The sequence below is a fragment of the Neomonachus schauinslandi genome, chromosome 10 (assembly GCF_002201575.2).
Source record: "Neomonachus schauinslandi chromosome 10, ASM220157v2, whole genome shotgun sequence".
Classification (NCBI taxonomy): Eukaryota; Metazoa; Chordata; class Mammalia; order Carnivora; family Phocidae; genus Neomonachus; species Neomonachus schauinslandi.
This window is the reverse complement of record NC_058412.1, coordinates 111,511,630-111,530,653: the sequence shown is the minus strand read 5'-3', so window position 1 is coordinate 111,530,653 and position 19,024 is coordinate 111,511,630. Positions and strand designations below refer to the sequence as shown.

General features: G+C 49.6%; 1 protein-coding gene across 2 annotated transcripts in view; it reads left to right on the top strand.

The window, feature by feature from the left end:
- Window positions 1–2,020: 2,020 nt before the first annotated feature.
- HM13 (histocompatibility minor 13) overlaps window positions 2,021–19,024 on the top strand; it is a 39,326-nt gene continuing 22,322 nt past the window's right edge. The window contains exons 1-3 of one of the 2 annotated variants that reach the window (XM_021689347.1): window positions 2,021–2,301; window positions 11,674–11,772; window positions 17,001–17,083. In XM_021689347.1, the coding sequence (XP_021545022.1) occupies window positions 2,119–2,301; window positions 11,674–11,772; window positions 17,001–17,083 (365 nt within the window). In that variant the 5' untranslated portion in view covers window positions 2,021–2,118. The remainder of the gene's footprint in view (window positions 2,302–11,673; window positions 11,773–17,000; window positions 17,084–19,024) is intronic. The other variant, XM_021689348.2, reaches the window with a different exon arrangement.

Sequence of the window (19,024 nt, the reverse complement as noted above, 5' to 3'; positions counted from 1 at the left end):
AGCTGGAATGTTGCAAAGAGCAAAGGCTTTGGAGTCCCACAGACCTGAGTTCAAGAGTCTCCTGTTCCACTTCTGCCTGTGTCACCTGGGCTGGCTAGTTTAGCGGACCTCTGTGAGGCTCAGTTTCCTCATCTGTAAAATGGGACCAATCATCTTTTACTAGTGTTATGGAGATAAAACACACACACACACACCTACACACACATGTTACTAGTTCAGTGCCTGGCACATACTAGGCAAACAACTTTTTTTTTTTTTTTATGTAGGCTCAACGCCCACCGTGGAGCTCAATTCAGGGCTTGAACTCACAATCCTGAGATTGAGACCTGAGCTGAGATCAAGAGTCAGACACTTAACTGACTGAGCCACCCAGGTGCCCCAAAACAACCCTATTATTCAAACTCTTATAGTCTGGGGCACCTGGGCTCAGTCGGTTAAGCGACTCGACTCTTGATTTCAGCTCAGGTCATGATCTCAGGGTTGTGAGATCGAGCGCTGCATAGAGGCCCGCCTAGGGCTCCTTGCTGGGTGTGGAGCCTGCTCAAGATTCTCGCTCTCCCTCTCCCTCTGTCCCCGCCCTCTAAAAACAAATACAAACAAAACAAAACAAAACAAAAAAACTCTTGTCGTCTGAGTCCTTACCTTTGTCTGCCCTCACCATGAACCCCATGCTCCAACCCCACCTCACCACCTGTCAAGCTTGGACCAGGCTATGTGATTTTATACCTTCTGTGTCATTCATCAACTTACTGCTTCTCAGCTCTAAATCCAGTCTTTTCGCCTGCTCTGTACTAACGGAGTTGGGCCTTCTAAGTATTTCTCCTTTTCCAGATGACACAGTTAAGCTTTTTCACTGCAGTGTACTAAAGGAACATTGGAGGGGAATGGATCTTCCTTTCCTGGTTTCAGGTTGGCTTACTTCCTGGGTTCCTGGAGAGCATGCTTTTGTCTCCACTACTTGGCCCAAAGTTTCTCCAGTGCTAGGTGTCTGCATGGTGCAAATTTCTCAGTTTCCTGCCACATACTTTCCCCAGCTTTTAACTAGGGCAGCAATTGCATAGCCAGGAGCCCCGGACAGCATGGGTCTGCGCCCAAGTTCAGGTTACTCCTACCCATGCCTTCTCCTCAGCCCTAGACACACATACACTGGAAGCTCCACAGGACTGTCCATCTGCAGAGCCAACCGCCTGATTTTTGTCCTCTGGAGCTGATGGGAACCACCCTGGCCCAAGCCAAATGCAGAAGTGAACTAGATTCCTAGAGAGGGAGGTCTCTGAATTATTTACGTCCATTAACATACTGCATAATACATAAGTACACACGAATATCCTAGACTTCATATTTTACTTTCTTAACTTCATTGTCTTCCCAACACCTTCCCCTACCACCGCATTAAAAATGCAAGCTTCGGGCACCTGGGTGGCTCAGTCGTTAAGCGTCTGCCTTCGGCTCAGGTCATGATCCCAGGATCCTGGGATCGAGTCCCACATCGGGCTCCCAGCTCGGCAGGAAGCCTGCTTCTCCCTCTCCCACTCCCCCTGCTTGTGTTCCTGCTCTCGCTATCTCTCTGTCAAATAAATAAATAAAATCTTTAAAAAAAAAATGCAAGCTTCACGAGTATAGGGACGGACTTTTGCCTGTATGTGTCCCCAGAGCCTAGGGCAGCGTCTGGCATATAACGGGATACTCAAATATTTAAGGGGTGAAGGAACAGTTAAATATTGGATGAATCATGCATGAATGAACAAATTCTTAGTTATCATGATGAGGACTTGTGGAGAGCGGAACAGCCTGGGATTGAGGAAGTCGGCTGGGACTGGCGCATGGGATCCTCAGGTCTCCCTCGGGATGGATGCCCAGCACAGTGGTTCAGGGTTCCTTCCCCCGACCAATCACGAGTTGCTTAGCAACTGGTCGCCCGGCCCTCCGCTACCATTAGAGGGCGCGCGGGCGGGGAGACGTGAACGCGCACGCGTGCGCGGCGCGGGCCGGCAAGGGCAGCACGTCACTTCCTGTTTCTGTAAGGGAACGTGGCTTTCCCCGCAGCGCCCGTCTTCCCGTCTTGCGTCTCTGCTGCGGCGGCTGGAGCTGGAGTCGGACCCGGAGCGCAGCGTCGCCATGGACTCGGCCCTCAGCGACCCGCACAACGGCAGCGCCGAGGCAGGCGGCGCAGCCAACGGCACGACGCGGCCGCCTTCCACGCCCGAGGGCATCGCGCTGGCCTACGGCAGCCTCCTGCTCATGGCGCTGCTGCCCATCTTCTTCGGCGCCCTGCGCTCCGTGCGCTGCGCGCGCGGCAAGGTAGGGTCGGAGGCAAAACCGCGCGCGCTTCCCACCTCCCACCCGTGACGTGACTGACGAGGACCCTCCTCCCGCCCGCGCAGACACCTCCTCTCCCCAGACGCTGACCCTTCCCGGCATGGATCACCACCGCTTCCCCACCCCGAGCCCACATCCGGGAGCTGGCCTTAGGTGCTCTGGGATCTGACACCTTCTCTTATAGGGGCCGGCTTCTATCCCCACTCGGACCCTGACACATTTTTCTCTCTGTGCATCATGCTGCAAACACTGTCAGGTTCACATTGCGATTCGGGCGGTGTATTGTTCTGAGCCTGCTGGACCCAGCCAGACTGGCCCCACCCTCTGCTCTGGCTGCTCATCCCATATGGGACACCTCTTCCTGGGCTCCGGGTCAACCCCCGTCTGTACCTGATGGGGCGCTGGTCCTGACAACTGAATGGTACAATCCCCTGTCATTCCTCCGTTGGGAACCCTGCCTCATCCACCCTAGGGCAAATTCTAGCATCCAGACCCATCCTGAAACTGTGACACCTATCTAACTGGAATCTGTGACCCGTAGTGTGCTCTTCTAGAACCTCCAGATCAGGCCCTTGCGCCACCTCAAAAAAATTAATCCAAGGATATAGCCCCACCTCAGGCACCAGTTCTTTGCCTCACTTCTCAGACCAGTTTCACTCAGCCAGTCCCTCAGAATCTGGCACCATAGTGCCTCTCTTTTTAACCAAGCAAAGACCCCTTCTTTTGCTGGTTTGCCCTCCGTGGCTGGTAGACACTCCCAGTCGTGCACCTGTCCTAGCCTGAGCCCAGGCCCTGTTCCCAACTCCTCACCCTGTTCCCACCCCAGACCCCAACCTTACCTCAAAGTAGCTTTTCTTCCTGTGCTCCCTAAGACAGGCCCTCCACGAAATTGGACTTACCTGCTGAGCAGCTGAGCTGCTGTTGGCCTCTGAGAGCAGGCCAGACTCATTCCTGACCTTCCTCAACATATGTCCCATTGGACACCTAGGAGGACCCCATCATCTCCCCCCACCCTCCATCTTCTTCCCTATTAAGTCCTCTCCGGCCCCTGTGGGGAAATGACTACTTACGATCCCTCTGCCAATAAGGGGCACAACTAGGTGTTGCTAGACCTAGTCCAGGGCTGTCCTTGATACAGGTGATTCTGTAGACCCACATAGGAAGCACCAGTGGCCCCTCACTTCCTGGCACCCTCTCCCCTCCTAATCTGTAGCTCCTCCCCTACCCAAACCTGAAGTTGAACTTAAGCGGAAGCTGTCTTACCCAAAGTTGGAAGGTCCACAAAGCAGCTGCCACTTTTGAAACTGCTCGAGTACAGGTTTTCAAAACATTACCCAACTTGAGGTCTGCCACCTTCCTTACCCAAGATAGAGAACTCTCTGTTGGCTCCTTCTGTGGGCAGACACAAAGGGAAATAGGCAGGGCTTAGATGGCCCTATTTGACTTTCTATTCTGCCTCTTCTAAGCAGAGTTCAGGTGGCCTTCAACTTCCCTGCCATCCCTTTTTGGCAAACACTTGGTGCAGGGGAAGGTTCTGAAATAGACTCGGACAAAGGAGGTAAAAACACCATGGCATGAACTGGGCAGCTTGATCTGAGGGGCTCCTAAAACTGAGTAATTCTCCTTGATGTCTTCTACACAAGGATCACTAGTCTCAAGAAAGCATTTTACCAAAAACAGAATTTCCTGAACCTCCACTGTTGACCAGGGGGGTGGGGGGGAATGCAAAAATGAGTGGGTCAGAGCCCTGTCACCAAGGACTTTAGGTGCCTGGACAGAGGAGGAATAACTAGCTATGTGATTGCAGTACAGTAGTGCTGTGGGGTTTAGGGAGAAAGTTTGAGGCACCTCAACACCTGAGGAAGGGCACAGAGGCTTTGTGCTGGAGATGGGCTTGAGCCTTGATGCAGAGGTAGAATTTCAGCCAGAAGACATTCCAGGCAGAGGAAACAGGTAAGCAGCGCTACGAGACAGTTTAGGAGAGGGGCGCCTGGATGGCACAGTCGGTTAAGCATCTGACTTTTGGTTTCTGCTGAGATCGTGATCTTGGGATTGTGAGATCGAGCCCTGCATCCAGCTTTGCACTGAGTATGGAGTCTGCTTGGGATTCTCTCCCTCTCTCCCCCTCCCGCTCATACTCGTTCACTTTCTGTCTTTCTCAAATAAATGAATCTTAAAAAAAAAAAGACAGTTTAGGAGTTGGCGGAAGGTCTGGTATGACAGGAACAGAGGGTATGCGTGGAAGAGAGCTTTCAATCCACCGTAGCCTCTAAATACCACCCCCACCATCTCCTCCAGGTTGCGTGAAATTGCAGATGGCCAGACCCACCACCAATAACCAGGATATTCTGAAATTTACAAAGTCTTCACTGTCTTTGCTTCTCCCAGTAACTGAATGGTACAGATGGAACCAGTTTTATTTTCCTGTCGTACAGAGAAAGAAACTGAGGGTCAAAGAAATGACTACTTACTTTCCCTCTGCCAACGAGGGGCACAACTAGGTGTTGCTAGACCTAGTCCAGGGCTGTCCTTGATACAGGTGATTCTGTAGACCCACGCAAGTGGCATTTGGGCAAAAAACAACTCCCTTTTTCTACCCCGAGTCATGTTTCCCTGGTCATGCGGCAAGGAGAGAGAAAAGTTAGTGTGGGGGCCCAGGAGTTTTGATTTCCCACCAGTGTTAGACCTTAAAGCCAGCTGAGAGAGGGCATGTGAGGACAGAATTCTCCCTGGAGCCAAGTTGTCCGTAACAGGCAGAGCAAATTGTGAAATCATGGGGAGAAGAAGGTGGGGCATCCAAGAGTGTGTTGGGAAGAAGTAGCCATAGGAGGAGCAGTCTTAGAGGGGTGCCCATCCCTGTCAGAGACCTGTGTTCCCAGAAGGGAGCAAATCCCAGCCCAAGCAATAGCTGGGGATCAGATTACTTCAAAGGCCCTTGGCCTGTAACTCAGAGGAACCCCTCAGCCAGCTGGACTGGGCTTCTGCTCTGTGCCAGGCCCTGGGCTGGGTACCAGGGGTGCTGGGACAACGAAGGCCAGGCCCTGCCCTCCCAGAGCTCAGCGCCCCACAGAGAAACAGATATGTGAGCAGCCGACTAAACCGAATCCTGATACGCCTTCCAGAGGAGGCCGCAGCTGCCTTTGCATGGATGGGCGAAAGTTCAGGCAGAACAGGAGAGAGGGAGGCATGGCACTGCGGGGTGCACTCAGGGAGGCAGCGGACAGTGTGATGTGAGCTCCGCGGCAGGGCCTTGGAGGCCATAACAAGATGTTCAGGCAGCCTGCAGCCTTTCTGCATGACAGAATCCTGAAGGCAACACAGTAGTTCATCTTCATAGTTACAAAATGACCATATACTTGCACCTGTAAAAAAAAAAAAAAATCCAAGCCATGCAGAAGTATAAAGGAAAAGCTTCCTCAGTACCACTTCTTGAAGGAACCCAGGTAGCTCTTTGGTGTGTAACCTTCCAGAACTTTTTCTTTGTATATATAAACGTGTGTTTGCCTGTGTGTATACACAAATGTAAATTTACTTTTATAACAGTGGGATTTTACAGTACATACTGCTCTGCAGTTTGATTTTTTTTTTTCTTTAATCCCTGTGTCTTGGTCATTTTCCTGTCAGTACCTGCAGATCTGCCTCATTATTTTATGGCGGGGGGGGGGGGTAATTAATGCATGCCTGTGGTATAGAATTCCAGAGGTGCAGAGGGCATCATGAAAGCCTCCATCCTACCCAGTTACCCAGTTTCCCTCCCAGAGGCAGCCCGTTCTTGGATATCCATCCAAGAAATTCTGTGCCTTTACAAATAAATAAGCATATGCTTTCTCCCCGTTTTTGCAGTATAACTGATATTTTGTTATAAATACACTTTTTTGCGCCTTGCTGTTTTCACCAAATATATGTTGGAGATCAAATATATCAGTACATATGGAGCAGTCTTGTTCTTCTGTGACAGCTGCATGGTATCCTACCTGTATCCCACAGTTTGTTTAGAGCCCTGGTTCTCAAAGTGTGATTGCTGGACCAGCAGCAGCGGCAATAGTCTCACCTGGGAACTTGTTAGAAATGCAGATTGGGGGGTGCCTGGGTGGCTCAGTCGTTAGGCGTCTGCCTTCGGCTCAGGTCATGACCCCAGGGTCCTGGGATCGAGCCCCACCTCAGGCTCCCTGCTCCATGGGAGGCCTGCTTCTCCCTCTCCCACTCGCCCTGCTTGTGTTGCCCTGCTTGTGTTTCCTCTCTCACTGTGTCTCTCTGTCAAGTAATAAATAAAATCTTAAAAAAAAAAAAATGCAGATTCTAGGTGCCTGGGTGGCTCCATCATTAGGCGTCTGCCTTTGGCTCAGGTCATGATCCCAGGGTCCTGGGTTCGAGCCCCACATCGGCTCCCTGCTCAGCGGAAGGCCTGCTTCTCCCTCTCCCGCTCCCCCTGCTTGTGTTCCCTCTCCACCATGTCTCTCTCTGTCAAATAAATAAATAAAATCTTAAAAAAAAAAAAGAAATGCAGATTCTGAATTAGAAACTCAAGGTGGACCTGGCAGTCTGTTTTCACAAGCCCTCCTGATGATTTTTCTCTGTGCTCATGTGAGAACCTCTAATTTAGAGTCCTCCACAGGTTGTTTAGATGGGTGCCAGTCTTTTACAAACCATGCTGAAATTAATCTCCTTATATGTTTGTTACTTCACACTTGTCTGTATGTGTAGGGTTTTTTTTTTTGTTTTTTTGAAATTGATTTGCTGGGTCAAAGGCTATGTGCATGTTTGATATAGATTGCTCTTACCAAATTATGCACCCTAGAGGTTGTATAAGTTTATACACCCACCAGCAGTGACCTCAATTCCTGTTAATGGCTACGCAATAGTCCAGTCTCCAGGGCTTTCTGAGCAAGGTGTGTGATACAGTCAGGTCTAGGCTTCCGAAGAGCTCCTGGCAGAGTCAGTGATGGGCGGGAGGGAGAACAGGAAGGAGGCTGGTGAGGTGGTCGCGGTGAAGATTGTAGTGGGGCACAGGATTGGAGTGGGAGGGTGAGTTCTAGAAATGCTTAGGAAACAGAGTCATGGTGAGGTAGGTGAGCGAGTGAATGTAGTGGAAAGAAGAGGAGACCCTGGGGTCTCCAGCTGGGGTGACAGAGTAACAGAATGGTCCACAAGTCCCAGATCATTTCTGGGGCATGGCCTGGAAGCAGCCCTCCCAGAGCTTGGGCCGAGCCAATGACTTGAGGCCAGGCATCTGTCTTCCCTTGCTGCTTTTGCTTCCGCCCTGATAACTGAACGTCCAGAATGTCACTGGAAGCTAAATTTATTTCTGCTATTTGTGTCAGCTTCACACACACACACACACACACTGATTATGTTTTGTGTTTTGGGAGCTATTGCATTTGCCTAAGAGCATCCGGTTTGAAAATCCACATTGAGGGGTGCCTGGGTGGCTCAGATGGTTAAGCATCTGCCTTCTGCTCAGGTCATGATCCCAGGGTCCTGGGATCGAACCCCACATTGGGCTCCTGGCTCAGCAGGGAGCCTGCTTCTTCCTCTCCCTCTGCCTCTACCCCTGCTCATGTTCTCTCTTTTTCTGTATCTCTGTGTCTCAAATGAATAAATAAAATCTTAAAAAAAAAAATGCTTTAAAAAAAAAATCCACATTGAATTGGTAGAGAATCCTAACAACTTTTTGTGTTTTTTGTAATGAAAAGGGTTAACTGGTTTGGATTTGTTTTGTGGAGGGAGGAGCAGAGCAAGAGAGAGAGAGAGAGAGAGAGAGAGAATCTTAAGCAGGCTCCATGCCCAGTGCAGAGCCCGACATGGGGCTCCATCTCACGACCTTGAGATCATGACCTGAGCGGAAATCAAGAGTTGGATGCTTAACCAACTGAGTCACCCAGGTGCCCCAAAGGTTAACTGTTTCATTGTCACAGGCTCCCTGAGCATCTTGTCACAACTTGCCAGCAGAAATTTCCAGGTAGGAAAGGTAGAGGTCATCTAGGAAGTAGTGGCTAAGAGTTGGGGCACTGGAACCAGACTGCCTCCGTTTGAATCCTGACTCCACCACTCACCAGCTGTGTGACCTTAAGCAAGTTACTTCACCTCCCTGAGCTCTTAAAAATAGCTGCTTCGTAGAGGATGAAGTCATGTATAGCACCTAGAACAGAGCTTGGCACATAGAACGCTCTTCGTAAATGTTGTTCTTATTACTGTAACTGTCAGATTTCCAGTCTCCCATTCTGACTCAACATGGCAGCATGGATATTTACAGTCATCCACGGAGGAGACCAGAGTCCTCTGTATAGTGGGACATGTGTCCAACCTTGACTTGTCATCAAGTAATTTTAAGCCTCTTCCCACCCAGGACACAGGGCTAAAATAAAAGGAATATGTGGAAATGAGCCATAACACTGGTTTGTAGGTGAGTCCCATGTGATCTGCACCTGCAGGTCCCTCTACCTCATGTTTCCCTTCCTTGTACACAGAGCAAATTCCTCAACTGAATGCGTTTCTGGCTCCTACCCCCTACCAGGACCTGTGCTTAACCTTCAAGGCTTTGCCTAAGTGCTATTTGTTTTCTTGTGATTCCCTAATATGTACTACTACTGTTACAATAATAGAGTTTAGACAGCTCGTGTGACAGCTCGAGGCACAACACTAAGTATTTCCAATGCAAAAGTCATAGAATCCTGGGATGCCTGGGTGGCTCAGTTGGTTAAGCATCTGTCTTCAGCTCAGGTCATGACCTCAGGGTCTTGGGATCAAGCCCCGTGTCAGCCTCTCACCCAGCAGTAAGTCTGCTGCTCCCTTACTCTCTGTCTCTCCCTCCCTCCCCCCCTGCCCCGTTTGTGCATGTGTACTCTCTCTCTCTCTCAAATAAATAAAATGTTAAGGAAAAAAAAAAAGGTCATAGAATCCTGAAATTCATCTTACAGCTGAGGAGATGGAGGCTCTGAGAGAGAGAATAACATTCCTGGGCCCCACAGCTGGGAAGAGGCAGAGCTGGGAGTCGGGCTGGGCTTTCTGACATCAGGGCCATCTCCCACCCATTTGGCACTCGCACTGGGTACCGCAGCAGTATATGTCTTGTTTTGTCACAGGTCACTCTGTATCGTGATATTCTGCTTACATGTCAGGGTCTTGGCCTGTGTGCCTGTGGACTCTTTGAGATTAACAGCTGTTAATATATTGAGTTTGCGGAGGTACACAGAGGGGAGGAGGGAGAGAACCCTGCCTCTGTGTGTCAGTACTGCTCACCTGCCCCACCCCTTCCTCCCAGCAGAGCTGCCCCTGGATGCTCCAGAAAGGAGGGTGTCCCTTCCAGCCACCTCAGTCAGGCATATGTTGGGGTTTGGTGAAGCGCCTCCCCACTCCCCTCTTCCTGACAGTCCTAGCTCCTCATACAGTCACGGTACTTTACCGTTTGCCAGGCTATTTCACATCCCGTATCTCATTTGGTTGAAGTCTCTTGGCCCTTTTAGAGGTAAGTAAAGCCTAGAGATTGTGATCCTGTTTGACAGATGAGTAAACTGAGACTCAGAGAGCCAAGGATTTGCCTCAGTCACCCAGCAAGCCATTAATAGAGCACTGAATACCTTGATTATACTTTACGTGTATCATTTGCACATGTGTGAATTTTATCTGTAGGAAAAATTCCCTGAAATGGAATTGCTTGGTCAATGCACTTGTGATTTTGACAAACATTGTCAGAGTGCTCTCTGCAGGAAGACCAGTTTACCCTCCTGAAGGGTACCAAGGGTCAGCACCTGTTTCCCCATAGCCTCACCAGCTCAGTCTGTTCTCCGGCCATTTTGATAGATGAAAACTGGAATCTCAGCGTACTTCAACTTATTAAAAAGTGAGGATGAAAAGAAAAAAAAGAGTGAGGATGAACATTTTTTCCTGTGAATAAGAGCTTTTTATGGTTCCTGCTCTGTGAACCTTCTCTGTGTTCTTGGGCATGTGCAGATTACAATTTGATGCACCTGCTGAATTGCCCTCCCCAAAAGGCTGGACCAGTTTGTACTAAAACCAACAGTGTGTGCACATCCCAGCTCCCCAGCCCAGCTCCATTTCGTGACCATTCCATGGGCTTATTGCTCTCTGCCCCCATCTCCTTCCCTTTCTGCAATTTTCCTTGCATCGTTGAGCAGAAGGTCTGCCTGACCCGAAATCTGCCCTCTCCAGGCAGCCTCCCCTTTAGCATGTTTTGTCCTATTGGTTTTTAAGAGGCAGCTGTGAGCCAAAAAAATTAATGAGACTCTGCAGCTGAACATGATCCCCTGTCCCAGGGGTGCGGGTGCCTTATTCACAGCATGGACATGGTGATGGTGGAATCTCAGGCATTGTGATGAGCCTGTGGAGAGCACTTCACTTTGACTTTAGCAGAAGTCTCATCCAGGAGCTCTGGTAGCTAGGATATAAAATAGAACAGACCTATAAAATGCAGGGGGAATTGCAGTGAGAGAGCAGGCTTAGCCCAGTGGGAAATCTGGGGATGCTTCATGGCAGTGACATTGGCCAGGTCCTTGACTGAGGATTCTGCTAGCAGAGAGGGCATGAGGAGAACATGATGAACTTGAAAGCTTTCAACTCTGTGTTTTTTAATACAAATTTAAACCAGAATTATACTACCATTGATGGATTCTCATTAGAAAGATTTGTGGCAGGAATTCTGTGAAGTTGATAAAATCCCTATGCTGTGCTGTTGCTACACTCTCAGGTTTTTCCTTGTTTAAAGTACTGAAATTATTTTGACTACATTCAGGTTTTTTCGTGTAAACATTTATCCTCTGTCATGTCTTTACCCAAAGCACATTGTCGCCAACTACAGCATCTGGCATTGTATATTTAATTGTGGTTTTTACTCTTACCAGATTCAGTTTTCCCAGTCAGATTTCTTAGGTGTAAGTTTTGTCAAGATTTGCTTCTCCTTGCAGTTGGCATCTTCCCGCGTAGTTTCATTTGCTGTCAGTTTTATCTGTTGTTGGTTTATTTCTACTCATACCTATTGGATAACAAATTCATCGTGTTTACTTGGTAGCTAATCCATAAGGAGACTGGGAATAGTTCTCATGAGGCCTAGGACTACTCTATTGTCACAGTTTCCAGGGTTTTCTCTCCGTTATTACATGCCGTAACCGCCTCTGCCATCGCTCTTCTCCCCAGATATGCCCCACGTGCACTGTCGGGATCCAGATCGCCCCAGTGTTAAAACAGTGGGGTGGAGCATCTTGCCCCAGCGTGGGCAGAGGGAACCGCATTGCCAAAGCCTGGGGTCGGGAAGTGGTGGAGGGGGAGATGAATGAGCTCCGGGCCCCAGAGGCCACAACTGCACCCCGTACTCACAGGCACCTTTCTTGTCTGCTCTAGAACGCCTCAGACATGCCTGAGACTATCACCAGCCGGGACGCCGCCCGGTTCCCTATCATCGCCAGCTGCACGCTCTTGGGGCTCTATCTCTTTTTCAAAGTAAGTCCTTGCCACCTGTTGTGTCATTTGGTTTAAATAACTTTGTTTTGTTTTGTTTTGTTTTTCCCATCACAGGAGATATGCATGTTCATTTGTAGAAAATAAAAGAGCAAGGGGAAAAAAAAGTCCTAATAATTCACCTCTAGACCGACTACACAGAGATAACCACCGATGGCGTTCAGGACTCTTTCCCATAGTCATTATTTCTTTTCTCCGCATGGCTTTTTTGTTTTTTTTTTTTTCATGATACCATTTTGGTTGCATTGTACTGTTTATGCTGGGACGGGGTATAGCTTGGGTCTCCGATGCGCCTCTACCACACTAATTGCCTTTTTTTTTTTTTTTTTAATTTACCGAGGTTTATTTTCCCAATAAAAGTTACACGGGCTCAGTGTTGAAAACGTGGAAAACACAGAAAAGTAAAAAGGGGAAAACAGCAGTCATCCAAAACCCCACTACCAGAGACAATCACAGATTCCCTTTGGAGGTGTGTCCTTGCGCTGTTTTCCCGGTGCATGGTTTCTCCGTAGCTGTGGCCACGTGGCGTACTCAGTTTTGTAGCTGCCGCTTTCACTCCCCATGAATAACATCATAAGCATTCTCTCATGTTACTGCAAACTCTTCTGAGGCTGTTTTTTTTTTTTTTTTTTTTTAATATAACACGTACTATTTTCTGATTATGAAAGTAAGATATGCAGAAAACTTAAAGAGTGGGGGGAAAATACACAGAGGTAACAATCCCTATTAACGTTTGGGCATGTCTCCTTTCAGGCTTTTAATAAGCATGCTTTCCACCTAATCATCATCCTATCCTAGCTGTAGTGTGGTGTCTTCTGTTTTCACAGTCGTGCCTCACAAGCGCTTTTTCCCTGGTCACTGAAAAGCCCTCAAGGACGACTTTGAATTCGCATGTTAAAAACACAGGTAGATGGCGAAAAAAATGTTTTCAGTCTACGGGAAGGTGTAAATGAGCCATAATCTTCTCCCCAGTATAGTTTCTTGTGAATCTTACGCATAGGTCTACATTTTTGTTAAAATATAAAAACAAATGTACGTATGAGATCCAGGATTTTTACTGTAGAGATCTTTTTATTATCAACACAGTCACATCTGCCTTATTCTTCTTAACACCTCCCTGTGGCTCTGTCTTACGGCTGCACCCCTGAGGGATGTCTAGTGCTGGGACATCGCAGTGGTGCTGCTGTGAACACTGGGCACGTATTTTCAAGTATTTCTGCAGTAGGAGGACCCAGTCCCGTCACGTCTGCATTTGTAAGTTGAACAGGTAGTACCAGATCCCCACACAAGATGGCACGCATTTACATTTCCCCCGAGAGTTCGGGTGTGCTGGCTCCCCGTACTCTCACCAGCATTGAGTAGCATCAAAATTCCTTATCTTTACCAGTCTGTGAGGGAGTCAGCAACGGAATTTTTACATCCGTTTCCTGTCCCGCCGCCCCCTTGTTGTTGGATCAGAACTACACTTTTTTTTTTCTTAATGGTTTCAGAATGCCCCCCCCCGCCCAGGCCAGATTCACCACAGCTCACCTCCAGCATCCCCCTCACTTTAAACAGAAAAAGTCATCTCAGTTTTTACTCTTACAAATAAGAGTGCATCAAACAACATTAGGTATTCACTGATTTTTTTTTTTCCCCTGGACCTTGGGTGAAAAGTTGAATTTATTCCATGCTTTGGTTCATAGCACACCATCATCAGTCCCTGCCAGGCTCCCCCTTCACCCCTAGTGCCCGCCTCCATTTCCCACCTTCATTTCCCTCTCCACAAGAAGCACCTGCTCTGATGCGTTTGCTTTGTCTTCAGATGTGTGTCTCCTTATAAAACGTATGGTGTCAGTATATCTGTGTCTATTGAGAGTCCAGCTTCCATAAATAGAGCTGTGCAGTGCATCTCCCTCTGTTTGCTTTTTCTCTCCCCTGTAGTTTTGAGGTCTCTCTGAAGCTGGCTATACATCTAGCCCATTGCCTCCAACTTGGCTTTTGGCAGGTATTTCTCAGGTCTCTGCTGTGCTGAGTGCCAGTGATATATACCCAGGCCCTTGCCTCAAGACCTTCTAACATTTTTAGTACTTAGGATTCTTTCCTTCAGCTGGGTTCCCTCAGAAAGAAATTTCTGGCAGTGGAGGGTATGAGCATTTTTCTTTAAGTCACGGATGCGCAGCCTGTCCCCCTCTCCAGGCGGGTAAGCCCCAGCCTGCCTTGCGCCAGAGGACATAGCATACCTCTTGCCCATGTCTCTAGAGGGTTCACACTGAGATTTTTGAGAAGCGACTGCCTGGACAACACAGCCAACAGATTCCTCCCAAACTCCAGGCTGACGGCTTGTTAATTGGTTTGCCAAACGGCAGTATCCCTCAGCCCCTTTCCTCCTCTCCCCTCCGGGTGGGACATTTCTCAACATCATAAAATTTACCTTATCCCACCTCACTTAAAACTGCTTTGAGGCAGCGTATAAATAAAAATTACATGCTGCCTCTGGGGCGCCTGGGTGGCTCAGTCGTTAAGCATATGCCTTCGGCTCAGGTCATGATCCCAGGGTCCTGGGATCGAGCCCCACATCGGGCTCCCAGCTCCGCGGGAAGCCCGCTTCTCCCTCTCCCACTCCCCCTGCTTGTGTTTCCTCTCTCGCTGTGTCTCTCTCTGTCACATAAATAAATAAAACCTTTAAAAAAAAAAAAAATTATACGCTGCCTCAAAGCAATCAGCAGCATAAGTAAAAGAAGTAAAGGAAGAAATTTGGGTAAAAAGAAAATTAAAATAGGATAAAATGAAGCCTTAGGTGAGGACCATACCCTGAACGCAGGCTCTACACTTGAAAGACATGTACTCTTGTCAGAGTGAGTCTAATACTGGTGTGGCTCTGAATTTCTAGCAGCTAAAGCACAAAGAAAGCCAGACTTGAGACTTGGTGCACAGTTCATAGGCCACACAGTCAAGCCAACTGGTGGCTATAAGTTGTAGTCAGAGAGATTTTCCCAAGGGCCCACGTGGAAGGAACACTCCTGAGGGGGTATACCACATCTTCATAAAACATGGCCCACGTGCCTATGAAATATGTTCATGGGGCTTTTTCTTACGGTAGTCACGTTCTAGGTCACTGCTTTGCTCATCCATTCATTCTGCGAACATTTACTGAATGCCTGCTGTGTACAAGGCCCAGAGTGAGAAAAACAACTGACCATCCCTGCCCTCAAGGAGTTTCTTGTTAATTGGTGGAGATGGACACCAGTCAGTCACATCGATAAATGTGAAGTTACAGCCCTGGGAAGTGCCGCAGAGGTAACGTGTAGCACCAGGAAAGCACAGAAGAGCCTCCCCCCCAGCCCCCCCCAGCTAGCATGGACCTCTACTGCCCCGCCCCCGCCTCCAACAGCAGCACCTCCATCTACCTCACTGCCCGGCCGGCTGCAAACCCCAGGAGCCGTTCTCCCTGCTCTTCCTGTCTTCCAGCCGAGGCACCGTCCTCTATCTGCCAGACTCTGCACTACCCTCCTCACAGGGCTGTCTGCTTCCCCCCTCACCCTGTGCAGTCTGTCTTCCACACAGCAGCGCAGGGAACTTCTCGGGCCATCCAGTCATGTCATAGCCCTGCCCTCAGCCTCCAATACCGACCTGGCTCACACAGAGGAATCCAGTTTTTCTCATGGCACTGTAGGGTCTCCCTGCCTCTTAACCTTCCCAGCTTCATCTCCTGATACCATCCCGTTACTCTCTCAGCTCTAGACTCACAGGCCCTGACTGTTCCCCACACAGGTAAGCAACATACCCACCTCAGGACCTTTGCACTCACCCTTCCATCTGCCTCCAATGCTCTCCCCCTCGAATACCTTCACAGTGGCTCCCTTACTTCGTTTAGGTTCTATACCTGAACGAGGTGAGTATCTTCCCATTGGGAGGCTTTCACTGGCCATCTGTCTAAAAGAGCAGCTCTCCTCTCTTCTGTCTGTCTCCTTGCCCTGCTTTGCTTTGCTTCTGAGCATCCATCACCACTTGACAATATATTGCATATCTGTTTCCTTTGAGATTCTGTCTACCTCACTGGCGCATGAACTCCATGAGGGCAGGAACTTTTATGCCTATTCCTTGCTGTATCCTCGGTGGTTCACACGATGCCATGCACGTAGTAGGCAGTCAGTACCTGTGAGCTGAATTAACAAGGGGTGGTTGTATCAAGGAGAGCTGCTCTGAGCTGAGGGTTGAAGAAAGAAGGCTGACCTAGCTGAGGAGAGGAGAATGTCCCGGGCAGAAGAGCGTGTGCACAGGCCACCTGTCTGTGGCAGGGCCGTGGTACAGATAGGGCCCTGCAGAAAGGCCAGTGTGGCCCCAGCGTGTTGTGAGCCACAGCTGAGAAGGTCTGCAGGGGCTGAGGCCCAGGTGAGGGTGTGGGCCTGGAGCTTGTGAAAGTGCGGCGTTAAGCAGGGGAGCCACGCGGGCAGACAGGCGTTTAAACAGATTCTGTAGCAGCCTCCTTGAGAGTGCCCAGTGCCCCTGTGCCCCATACCACAGCACATCATCCCCTCCCAGCCGGAGACCCTCGGGAAAACAAACTCAGGAGAGGTTAAATGCGGAGGGAGATGACAGAGCCTTCCCCAGAGTCCAGAATTCACAGCAGTGACAGGTGGCTTTGGAGTACCATGAACGAGAACATTTCCCAGTTTCACCTGACACACCGAGAAGCAGAAGGCAGGGCCTGTTGTCACAGCTTCCAGCCATCACGATGGGAAGAGTCCTCCAGAAGAGCGTCGTGTAGACGATGGGACAAGGCACAAGCGACTTAGAAGTAGCGTGCTTGGGGCCTTGGTGGCCACCATAGGGGCCCCCTAGATTTGGGGGCAGGGAGAAGGAAACGTGGAAGAGTGCATTCTGAGGTTCAGAGGGTCCCTCGGGGCGCTGCACTCAGCACTATCCTCCCCTGTGTTTCCATGCCAGCACTGTGAGCACAGACATAATACTGCCTGTCTCCAGCTGATGGAGCCACCGGGCACAAAGATACAGCCTCCTTTGGGTGTGCATCTGGGGGCCTGGGGGTCCTCCCTTTCTTCTGTAGCCACAGAAGCTAGAAGGCCCCTAGCACTGTCTAGATTCTTCCTGCCACCGTTCCCAAGTTCCAGAGGGGTGAGACCAACCTCCAGAAGAGAACCGGGGATTCTGGTTTCCTCATAGCCACTGGCAACCCTGATTTCCTGTTTCTTTTTTTATTTCTGCCTCAGATATTCTCCCAGGAGTACATCAACCTCTTGCTGTCCATGTATTTCTTCGTGTTGGGGATCCTGGCCCTGTCCCACACCATCAGGTCAGAAGGCATCTCTGCAGCATTTGAAGCAGCTTTCTCAGGAGCCAGTACAGGGTCCTGGATGAGAACATGACCTTTGGCGTCATTCAGAGCCAGGTTTGAATCCTGGCTGTAAAACCCGAGGGCAGCTTTCCCCTGGGGTACACCGTGGATGACCTAGAGTAAGAACGATAACCTCTGTGGGACACAGTTTCCTTACAAGGACTGATAAGAGTATCCAGTGGGTGTTTCCCACCACCACAGTTGTTGGGAAAGTTATTTGTGAACAGTAACGTGATGTCACTTGTCACGGCGCTGAGATGGGTGATACCAGCACCACTTGCCAGGTGTCGTAGGCTGCCCTGCACCAGGCGCTAAGCCCGGCTTCTCACACGTGATCTTATTTCCTAATGAGAGAGAGGCCGTATAGTGAGAACTTAGGAGTGCAGCCTCTGGAATTTGATTACCTGAATTTGAATCCAGACTCTGCTACTTAATAGCCCTGTGACTTTGGGCAAGTTACTTAATCTCTCTGGCCTCAATTTCCTCAGCTGAATGGAGGAAAATAATCAAACCTTCCTTATGGGTCATGGGAAAGCTTTTAGCCCAGTATCTGGCATTTAATGTGTCCAGTAACTGTTAACTGTCATTGTTACTGTTACTTCCTGTGCTAACCTGCCAGGTAACTTTATGAGGTTAGCTTTTGCTTTTAATCCTCTCTTATCTTTGGAAACTGAAGCTCAAAGAGATTAAGAAATTTGCTAGGATCCCACAATAGATAAGCAGCAGAGCCAAGATTCAAACCCGGATCTGAGTGGCCCCAGAGCCATCTTCCCACTGCCGCCCTGCTCAGACCGCCACGTGCTTGTGTCTGTTCAGTGGGGATGAAGGACCTAGGCCGGGGACCTCAGGGGCTGCTGCTGTTAGCATCATGGACAGGCCAGTTCTCCATGCGTTGTAAACGTTTGGCATTCCCTAGCCCTGCTTACTAAATGGGAGTTGTGTCCCCAGTCCACCCCCTAGCTTGTGACTACAGAAGCGTCCCCGGTGTTTCCACCTGGCCCCTTGAGGTGGTACAGTGTCAGGTTGAGAACCACTGACCATGAGGTGGCCCGCAGACCAGGGAAGTTCCCAGAAGGACGGAACGCAGCTTAAAGTCAGCTTTGAAGGGTGGGAAACCTGGAAGAGGCGCGAAGGAGAGAGGGAAACTAGGAGCTAGTGAAGGCACAGTCGGGATCTTTCTGCAGTAGTCAGAGAGAAAGCTGGGGAGGAAGTGCTGGGTCTGCTCACAAAAGGCATCGAAAGCCGGGTGAGTTTGGCCTTGTCCTGTAGGCACGCTGGCAGGACAGTGTGGTACTCAAGAGTGTGGGTTCAAGAGACAGTTGGCCCTGGGACCAAGCCTGGCTTGGCCAGCTCTATAATTTGTGTAAGCTTCTCAAGCCCTCTGAGCATCAGTTTCTAGAAAACGGAGACACCATGAGCACCTCCTCACTGGGGCATGGGAAGGATCAAGTGAACCACGGCTATAACATGGCTAGAGCACAGTGCCAAGTGCACCATGAGTTGTGCTTCTTGTCCAAGGTCACACAGCTGGGACTGGAATTCTGGTCTTTTGACTGAGTTCAGTGTTGACTTCAACTACACCTGCCCTTTACCCATAAAATCTTGTTCTGGCCATCTTACAAGAATTTTAGTCCAGTGAAGGCGCGGAGAACCTACCTGAGTGACTGGGACCTAGCAAAATGGTGGCAGACCCAGCCTCAAAGGGCAGAGCTCTCTATCTGATGGATCTGGGGTGGGGTGGGGTGGGATTGGGGGGTAGTCGCCTCCAGGCACTGGAATCCCTCCTTCCCTGTGCTGATTAGGATCCCCCTAATTCTCATCCATCCCACCCCTGCACCTGTGAGAGGCTTGAGATTCCTAGGCCTCCCAGTGGCCCAACCACCACCTCAGAGAACCCAG